Genomic DNA, 10,486 nt, shown 5'->3' on the forward strand with positions numbered 1-10,486 from the left:
GGCCCAGGACTTCTTCCCTGTGCAGGAAGGAGGGGAGATCAAAGGAGGAGGCTGTGTTTCTGCACCCTGCCCCTTTCTAAAAATGAATCTCTTAAAAGCACCAGCATGCAACTCCTTAGCTGCCAGGGCAACACAAAGGTCTGCAACTCAGTCCCTCCCCTATTTCTGGGTATGGGGTCCTGGTTTCCCTATTTACCTTGTTACAGTGTGAAAGGGTACAAAGAGGTGTAACTGCCCAGGGGTGTTTCTATGTAAGCATCAGGCATCTGTGCATGTGAGCCTGGACTCAGCCTGGGTTTTTCCCATTGCCTGAAGCCAGTGGGATCACTCCCTGGCCCTTCTCTCCCTCCTGGAGTGCTGTGGTGAGGGCACGTGTGCATGGCTGACCACCCAGAATTCCAAGTTCCCATTGTCCTGTGCTCTCTGATTATGGCCACTGAGCCCTTCTGTACCACCTGATGTCAGGGGACCTGCCAAACATCCTACTCAGGATGGTCCCTGCCCCCTTTTCCAGCTCTACATTTCTGTCAAGCATTTAGTGTCCACCATGCCCATCCTTAAATCAGGGCTGAACGAGGCCAGTGACGCAGGAGGCCAGGGAACTGGAATGGGAGATCTTGGCTGCAGGTACAGGTTTGGGAAGAAGCTCTTTAAGGAGGCAGAAAGAGGTGCCTCCACCACAGGTAGAGGGGTGGCTGGAAATGTCTGTGTATGCATCTAGGACCCCTAGGTTAGGAATGGCTAGTGTTGGACAGGAGGAGAACCAGTGTTTGGAGCCAGCAAGAGAACAGGGCTGGGCTGAGAGAGGCTGTTGGAGGAACACAAAAGGAACAGATCCCAGAGTTGGAGGACCAGGACCCACTTAGTCACCAAATGTGGCAGAGTTGAAGAAGCCCCTTTGCACTTAGGGTAGCTGACCATAGATGCAGGGAACTACCAGGGCAAGTCCTGTGGGGAAGGCATTGCCAGCTGTTTGCTGGCATCCTCTCTGATGGGCCATATGTGTCTGCCCACCTGGGCTCCCCCTATCCCTCCTGGACAGCTGTCTCCTCTGTGGGCTCTGAGATGTTGGGTCCTGACATCTCACAGCAGATACTTTCTCCCTGCTTTGTCTCATCTCTCTTCCCTATACCATCTCCCTGGCTTGCTAGCTCCTTTCAAGGCACATGACATTGTGGAATGTATTCCGGGAAGGAAGGAAGAAGGAGAGGGTGTGAGATTGACAAATGGGTGTACAGAAGTGGACTGGGAACATGGACCGATGGCAGTCACTAGGGAACCATTAGGCAGAAAGACGACTCACAAGATGGTCTAAACCCTGCAAGATGTGACTATGTGCTCTTTTACCTGAGTGAATCCATGCAATCACAAGTGTCCTCATAAGACAGAAGACAATGTGAAGACAGAAGCACAGAGACATCGAAGGCTCTGCTGGATTCGTGGACAGAGAATGGCTCCAGGAGATGAGATGTGATAAGGCAGCTCTAGGTGCTGGAAAGACCAAGACAGGAATTTTCTCCTAGAGCCCTGGAGGTGGCGTGGCCCTGCCAACATCCTGGTGGTCATCCTATGAAACCCATTTCAGCCTTATGAATCCAGATGCTAAGAGAAAGTTTGTGGTGTGTTCTGTCACTGAGGCTGTAGTAATTTATTCTAGCATGTAAAGGAAACTATACAGATAAGACGAGCAGGCATAGGGTGAAGATGACAGGTTAGAGGGGCAGTCAGAGGACCAGAGGGAGAGGTCAGGTAAAATGGCATGTGGGAAGCAGGACTTGGTTAGATACTCAGAGGGTGGCCTCAGGTAACAGGGAGGACAGGCTGGCAGGAGTGAGATCCTCAGAGCTTGCTCTTGTCCCAAAATGGATTAGAGGAGCTTCCCGAGCTGCAGGTTGATTCCATTCTTGGAACTCAAAACAACTTTTGGTACTGGGGTGGGGACTCTAAATGGATCCACCACCAACTCAAAGCAAAGCAGGGTCAATGCCATGGCCACCTTCAGCTCCTTCATGGCAAAATTCTTCCCAATGCAGTTCCTGGGCCAGGGAGGAGAAATGACATGAGAAGTGGCCTCAAACCCTGTTTTGAGTTGGGCAGACTTTGGCCATGGAGCCCTTGCTAGGAACAGGGCATTTGTTTTTAGGACACGCACACTTCTGTCCCTCTGGTCTTGTTTCACATTCTGTACTTGAAGTTTCACAAACCCTGCCTGTCTATGAGGAGTGGTTTCTAACTCCTACTTCTGTACTTAGCAGGCATGAAATCCTAGTAGGGGAAGGTCATTGCACTAACCAAGTGAAGTCAAGTGAATGATTGAAAAGTTATTAATTTGTTTTCTTCTACCAAAACCAGTTTCTGATTTCACCATGTGGAGGCCAGGTCAGGGTGTGATTTGGAGTGGGATGAGTCACACTCTTAGGTCCTCACTATATAGGGAGACAACAGTGACCTACATCCTCACAGAGAAGGAGAGATGGGTTTGTGTAAGGAAACACAAATCGCAGCAAGAAAGCTGCAGGGGCAATCAGGGATTAGTGACATTCAACCACGTGCACCACCTGCCTCCCAATAAATGGTCCAGACTCCTGCCTCTCCCTCATCTCTTCAGTCCACCAGATTCTGTAGCCTTTCTGTCCTACTGCAGAAATGTCCCTCGTCATTTTTCAGTCTCTGCACCTGGACTTCTCTGTCTTCTGACTCCCCTCCCCTGTGCAATGAAGTCCCTTCCATGCCCCCATCATAGGTAGAACATGTCCAAATGCTTCAGCTGGCATCAAACCCCCATGAGTGCTTCACTCACCTCTCACCTGTCCAGCTCCACTTCCTAAGTGAGTTCATGTTGTTGAATCACAGACAGGCCCTCCCTCCACCCCTTCCTGCCACATGTTCAAGGTTAAATCCAAGGACATCCTGACCTCACACCCTTGCTGCCTATACCTCTTCTTTCACAGACCCCCAAGGCATCTTCAATGATTTACTCAGGATACATCACAGTCCAATGACCAGGACAGTGTAGGAAACATAGAACATTCAACACTCTGCTCACTGAGTGAATGAGTGAGTGAAGGAAAGAAGGAATGAATGAAGTGTCTTCAGTAGAAGGTTTGTTTCTTGACTGGGAACACCTGGAGGCAGGGACAGTGTCTTTCCCAACTCCTGGCACAAGACTTTGCACACAGAGACATACTTAAGAAAAACATTTATACTCAAATGAAGTTAATTGAATTGTAAAAGGAAATGAAAATTGGAAAAAAAAGAAACTAGGAGTTCTGAACTAGGATTTGAGCGGCCCTGTGCTCTCCTGCCCTCTAGTGGTAGGCATATGACTTGCAGCCGTGGTCTAGGAGAATACTCCATCCTGGGAGAAACCAAAGGCTAGAGCCAATCAGCCCCCCGGAAGAACGATTTGTTTAGAGTCTATTCTGTGAAAGTTGATTCAGCATTTGAAGAATTACAAAAAAGCTTGTTGCTGAGCCAAGTACAAAGGTTAAGGACGTTACTATTTTACAGGAAGATTTCTTTAGTCTGCAGATTTTCCAACAGCAGCCCTTCTGGGGTGTAATTGTCCAGCTCAACAGCTATTTCAATTATATTTTATATTTTACACACCAGGAGCCTTTCAAATGCTGTGTGTCATATACAAAGTCGTGAGTTCTCTCTCAAAAGGAGTGACTGTCCTTAGTTTTATGCTTTTTGCTAACATTGGACTGTGCAGATGTGGGAGTTCTGTAAATAACCCCACTTTGCATAAACAACTTTGTCAACTGGAAAAGCAGTGATGCATATGTGAATATTAATGTGCTGTGGATCTTTTGTGGGGGGTAGATTGCAAAAGCAAGGGGGGATACGTTGGTATAAAACCTTGCTGTGCACCATTCATGGACAGGACTTGAACCATGGAGACAGGGAGGTGGCTGGAAATCTGAACACAAGCAAATATCACAGATACAGTGAGTGGCAGATCACTGATGTAGGCAAGACAGTGGCTGCCATGCCCTGTGAGAAGAGAGGAAAAATTCTCCTTTTGATGGTACTGGTAACTGAGGAAAGGCCGTGGAAGTTTAATTTTTATGAAAAATTTTACCTTTGAAAAGTTGTATTTCTTAAGTGAGATCGACACCAGAGTAAATGAAATTTAGAACAACTGACACTGAATTGTGGGTGGCAAATAGGGGAAGGAACTGTTTGAAGAGTTTCAGACCAATATAAGCCTCTCTGTTTTTGCAGTCCATTCCAGCAAAAGTTTGACTGCATAGTAATATTCACATAACCATGACAACTTGTTCAGTTGGCAAAATTCTTTGTATGAAGTGCGATTTATATATGATAGTTCCACTGTCTACATAGTCCAACATGGTAAAAAATAATAAAATTAAGGACAATCAACTCCTTGGGAGAAAACCAGTGGGTAAAGTGCCTGCATGGTGGTCTAAAATGTCACGTTTGTTTCGTACATATAGATAAGTGCCACCTTCACAACACACCAGCATACAAGCACATATGTACGGGCACCAGATATGAAAGTAGGAGGTCACAAACATTGGGCTTCACATGTGGTATTGGGCCTTCCCCAAGTACAGGATGCCTCACCTTGATCCTCTTGAGAAGGGCAGGAGAGCATGGCTGTGTAGATCAGAACCTGGTGCAAAACGGGAAGGGTCAAACACCTGCAGAAAGAGCACCAGGGTCAGGACAGGTAGGGTAAACCCCCTCCTTCCAATGCAAGAGGGCACAGGACTCCTGGGGCTGGAAAAGCAGGAGGTGTTGGCCTAGAGATATCAGCCCATCATCCCTCCCACAGCCATCCCACTTCTGGGTTGGACCACACCTTTGGGTTGTGGTGAAGACCATAAATAGAAAGTGAGATTTTGATTCCTGTAGGGCAGGGAGAAGAGAGAAGACTAATCACACACATGCCACTAGGGAGCAGGTGAGTGCCAAAAACCTGGGAGCTGTAGTGAGTGTCAGTGTGGAATGATCCTATGGCAATATCCCAGGGGTGGACTTGGCAAAGCACATGTGCACACATTAAGCGTAGATAACCATGCCCACCACTGTGAAGCAAGACAGAATTGAAGGCTTATTTTCTGAAGCAACTCAAGATAAAACTCACATTTATTAAGTGCCCTCAATGGGTCTTTGGGGCTATCCATTAACTCATTCAGTCCTCACAGCAGCCCTCCAAGGAGGGCATTCATGTTCCCATTGTTCAGATAAGGCACCTGAGCTTTAGAGAGGCTGAGAACAATGCCTATGATCACACAGCTAGGATGTGGCAGGGTTGGGATTCGGAACACAGGTGAACCATGAGGTGGCCTCCACCATGGCAGGATCTCAGATCTGATCAACATCTGTTCTCTGCCATCAACATGAGGGCTCCTGGGGAACTGGACCATCTGACTCATGGCAGTGGATTTGCTGATCTTCTTCCTCTACCTAGACCCCAGAGGAAAGAAACCACATGTACCCTTTCCCCTGCCTGATGTCTGGGCAAACCTCACATTGCAGAAAACTATAGTTTTAAAGTGAAATTCTGGAAGCTGCATCCAGAGTTCAACATCTCCTTGTGAAGAACATGCCATGGAGTGAGTCATTATTATGTTATCTGGTATGTGTAAAGTTATTTGCATTTGTCACAGAGGAATTATGCACAAATTACATCATATACAGAGCATATTCTACTAGATGTGACAATGCAGACAAAATTTCCCCTAGAGTCTTATAACTTAGAGTTGGGACTGGAGAATGGTGTATTAGAATCAGAACATCAGTGCCATCAAATGGAATTACTGTGGTTTCATCAAACCATGGATTCTAAATGTGATGGGATGCTAGACTAGAGAATGATAGCAGCTTGGGATTCCATTCATGTGAGATGTCAGATTTGAGATGGACCTATTGAGGTAAATGTACCTATGTGATTCATTCTCTATGATTAGAAAGGGGGACTGGTGCTGTAGTCAAACTGTGTGACAGGCATTTCATATTCCTAATATAAACTACAAAGTAAATTTATACTTAATGATGAAGAAACAAGACCAGAGAGGTCAGGACTACCCTAGGACACGTGGATCTGATCTGCCATGTGTTCTTGCAGAGTGCCCAGTTTAGTGAGTGTGGTGAAGTTCAGACCTCTGGGTAAGGAGCGTCCATCAGGGAAGGTGACTGGCCTGCTGAGCTCTCTTCCAACAAATGGTACAGGCGGATAGAGTCGCAGTGCCTCCTTGATGCACATGGTGGTATAGGGCATCTGATCCAGCTGATCCCTGAAATGAAGGCAGCCCAACCTGAGGGCAGGCAGGGCCCAAGTAGACCCAAGGGTCTTGTCTAGCTGAGTGGGGAGGGCTCTCCCATGTCTTGAGTGCTCACCAGGTGATGGAGCTGCCATCCCCCAGAAAGCTCTGGATCTCTTTGCAGCACCTGTGCTGATGCTCGGAGTGTGCAGCCAGAGAGTAGAGGATCCAGGAGATGCCACTGGCTGTGGTGTCATGGCCCTCAAACATGAATGTGTCCACCTCGGCACGGACATCCTTGTCAGGCAAGCAGCTCCCTTTCTCCATGTGAGGAAGGCACAGCAAGAGTGCAGGGTTTGTTTCTTCTTCTGCCCCTCTGGGTGAAGCCTCAGGCCCCTCCCACACGCTCACTCTGGCAAAGAGGAGGATGTCCAGGAAGTCTAAGTGCCTCCTTCTCTTGACCTCCTCCATCTCTCCGTCCTCTTGTTGATGTGCCTTCCTCAACTCAATCACTCTATCTGTCCCAGAACAGTGGACCCTGGGCAGAGCGCATGGGTTTGGGCATCCAGAAATAGCATCTCACAGAGGACCCACCTGCCCCCAACCCTTTTCCAGTCTGGGTGCCATGAATCAGAATGAGTGTGGGAGTTGGGGTGCACATCAGGAAGGAGAGCTCCATCACCATCTGATTGGAAGTCAGGCCTCTGCTCAACAGCACACCCATGGAGTAGGGTCTGCCTGAATGCCACTTGCAGGGGGACATCAACAGTATGGTGACACACATGAATCCCAGCACAAGCCCTAGTACTCCACCACCCCAGTTCCCAAGCCCTGCACTAGGAGAGTACCCAGTGTGGGTGTGTTTCATCTCCCGAAGAGCACCAGGGGGGTCTTTCTGAGGGTCAGGGTCAGTTTCCTCGAGATGTGCCTGATGAGGGACAGGAGCAGCCCAGGAGGTGGATCTAACCTGTGTGCTGATGGGTGAGCTGGCAGGCCCAGTGGTTCCAGCGGCCCTCAGGAGTCAGCCCATAGATGATGTTGTTCTTGTAGAAGAAACTCCTCACTCGAGGAAAAAAAACAGGCTTTTCACATCCCAATCGTCTCAAGATAGGACCAGGAGTTCCTGAGGGAGAGATACAGGAAAGAGTAGGGTATTGAGAGGCCTATTGGAAGGGGAAGAACTGGGAACTGGAGAAAAGCCAGGACTGAGTCTCTCATTCTTCCTCTTGGCACATACATGCTTTCATTCTCTTACCAAGTGTTTACTGGGGTCTACACGACAATTTTCTAGAAGCTGGCAATATGGTCACAGATAAACAGACAACAGTCCCTGTCTTCATGGAGCTGAGGGCATGTGGAGGAAAGAGCACTTGTACCCTTCCCGACTGGCTTCATTCTACCACATGTCATGTCTGAGGGACACAGGAAATCCTATTGGAGATGGGATTGCAATATGGCCAGGGTGTTTACCTACTACAATGAACTGTGGCTGGGGTTGTAGAGGGTATTCAGGGGCCCACCCTTTGTGGGGAAAGAAATACCAGAGCAGGTGGGCTGCGAAGACATCCCAAAAGGTTTTCTCCGTAGTGATGAGCAAATACACAAGTGAGTAGATGAGTAGATGGATTCAGCCATTCACTTATTTCAGAACTATGTATTGAGCACTTCATGTCAATTATCATCCTAGTTGCGGGAGGTCTCTGCTCTCATGGAGCTTATGTTTGAGTGTTGGTGCAGGTGTGGAGAAAATCCTTCAGCACAGTAGCATGTCTTTCTGATTGCTTGGTGTCCAAGCTTCCCCAAAATTCTGCTGCTGGGCACTCTCCTTAGATCCCTTTGGGGACTGAGAGGAGCTACACTTTGTTGTGCCTTTCCATTCTTCTCTCTAGCCCATTTGGGCATCCACTAGTCTGTCTGCCCTCCTGTCCACCAGTTGGAACTCCCAGGTGTCCCTGAGTGGCTGTGGCCAGAGCCAGAAGAGACTCTTGTAGAGAGGATGGTGCCCATGGTGGCAGGGGTCACAGACCTGTAGGCAAATACCCAGTGTCCATCTGGCCCCCACGCTTCAGCCACTCCACACAGGTGGTGCTACCCTGGAATTGTCCTCACCTGGCTGATCCTGGAAACTGCAGCCACAAAGCAATTTCCCCAAAGGGAGATACAAAGAGTGCAGATGGACAGGTAATGGTTTGGCCACACAAGCAACAGTCAGATGTGGGCTCTGCTGAAATGGCAGGTATGCCTGTGTTGGTGAGAGGACATACAAGGAAATAGGGAAGTTGGGGTTGGTTGAATCTCTAAGGCATTAGTTCCACTTTCTATAGTCCCTTTTGGATTCTACTTAATGCAGAGAGGTTGTACCTTCCACATGGTTGTTTTGCCTAGACATTAAAATTATTTTAAATTCATACAATTAAAGTAAGTGTAATGGTGGCCCTTGATCTGTGCCATGCACAATACTACCATTTTAATAACTCATTTGTGTGCTATAAGTATCATTATCATCTACAAATTACAGATGAGGAATGACAGAGAAGGCATTTGAAGTTTGTGGTAGAGCTGGGATGTGAATCTAGGTATTTTGGCAACAGAGCCTATAGGTTAACTGCCCACCTTGTTGTCATGTAGTCTGAAAGATGAGCTTCAGTGTGGATGGAACATCTGGTATTCAATTTATAACTTAGCCAATAACAGACATATTGAATATATGGAAATCTCAGGCATTATTATAAAAGCAGGGAAAATTTGGCTGCATGAAACATATTTGTTATATAACTATTCTGTTTCTGGGTCTATATATCATCTAAGGGCTTCAGTATAATGAGTAAGTCACAGGAGGAAAGTGTATTGGTGCCTTCCATCGAATCCTATCTTAAAAAGGTGAGAATTGCATTGATACAAGTCACAATTTATCCAAATCAGCAAACAATCTGGAAGTCAGTACCACATTTGCATGAACAAACTGGGCTTTGCCTATCTCTCTGTGGTTGACAAGAAGAGTTCCAATTTTTGGCTCCACTCTGCTAATAATCATGTGTCCTTCTTTTCTCCTCAGGCTTGTTCAATCCACAAACACTAGGGTAGTTTCCCTCCATCTGGACCCCTCTCCTTGCTCTATACCCTTTCCCCAGGGACTAGTGCTAAGAGAGCTGATGGGGTAGCACTGTCTGTCACCCTACCTGCAAGTTGCTCTTTCCCTGTGAGTCCACGTACCTGAGTCAAGCATCCCTTTGTGTCAGGCACTGTGCTGGGTCTGAGGGTACAGGAAGAGGTATGATATCCTCAGCCAAAAGGAGCTCACAGGGCAGGGGTTTGGGGTATGAGAGCTGGGAGGGAGAGAGATTCTTTTTTGTGGTGGATACCGGCCAACAGTATCCATCTCTGCTGTGGATGCTCGTCGAAACACTAGGAAAACATACACAGAGACAACCAGGTCCTGTGGGGAAATAGGGACAGAAGGGCCACTCTCTCTAATGGAGAGCACCATGGCCACCCTCTCTCCAGAGGAGAGTGTGCTTCTGGCCACCCTCTCTCCTGGAGGGCGCCCTGTATCCACTCCCAAGCAGATTTTTATTGAGAATACAGACTTAGTTTGTGGATCACAGTCTGGCAGAAAAGATCAAAAGAAGTAGGTGACTTACAAAGGTGCAGACAAAACCCCTTCTGTGATTCTAGGCAGAGACTGGAGTTTTACCATATGAAAGGACTATAGGTTCCAAAGGTTTCCTGTCTGTGTCTTTAAATTCCAAATTAATAACATCCTCCAGCAAACAGATCTCACAGAATCTTGCATATTCTATGCGCCAGGCCTGGTTACCCCGGGGTCCGCCATTTCTCGTCTGGGCTGCACAGTCCTGCTATTTCTGTAGGCCTGCTATTTCTGCAGGGCAGGAGACAGAGGCAGCCAGGAGACTTGGATTTCTCACACCTAAGAACAAAGATGTCAGGCTTTGACAAAGCTGAAGGGGCAGGGGATGATGTCCATCACCCCTTCATATCCACAGCCCCAAGTCTCTCCCCTTAGGGCATTCCCATGTGATCGTGTCTGTCTTGGATTCATTCTCTTTCTTAGAGAATTGTTACCCGTCATTGACTGTCGATTATGCAATGAGAGCCAGGCATTAGAACAGGCAGTGTTCATGCCAGGGAAATAAATTTTGTCTCCTTAGTGGCTTCTGGTCCGGAGGTCTTTCACTCAGTCCAAGTCACGGGGGTCATAGCTTCCTGAGACCAGGCAGGGCAGTCCCAAACAC

General features: G+C 47.7%; 1 protein-coding gene across 1 annotated transcript; it reads right to left on the reverse strand.

The window, feature by feature from the left end:
- Positions 1-1,867: 1,867 nt before the first annotated feature.
- On the reverse strand, positions 1,868-7,356 carry LOC123832102 (cytochrome P450 4A11-like; the record flags this gene model as incomplete). The annotated part of the gene is given in 8 exon segments (XM_045859601.1): positions 1,868-2,036; positions 4,591-4,667; positions 4,811-4,875; positions 6,133-6,266; positions 6,370-6,554; positions 6,639-6,751; positions 7,201-7,327; positions 7,329-7,356. Coding segments are annotated over 8 exon segments (898 nt in total), but the record flags the coding sequence as incomplete, so codon positions are not given.
- Between the last annotated feature and the right edge of the window lie 3,130 nt (positions 7,357-10,486).

This window comes from Phyllostomus hastatus, unplaced genomic scaffold (genome assembly GCF_019186645.2).
Source record: "Phyllostomus hastatus isolate PE091 unplaced genomic scaffold, TTU_PhHast_1.1 phas_scaffold_182, whole genome shotgun sequence".
Taxonomy (NCBI): Eukaryota; Metazoa; Chordata; class Mammalia; order Chiroptera; family Phyllostomidae; genus Phyllostomus; species Phyllostomus hastatus.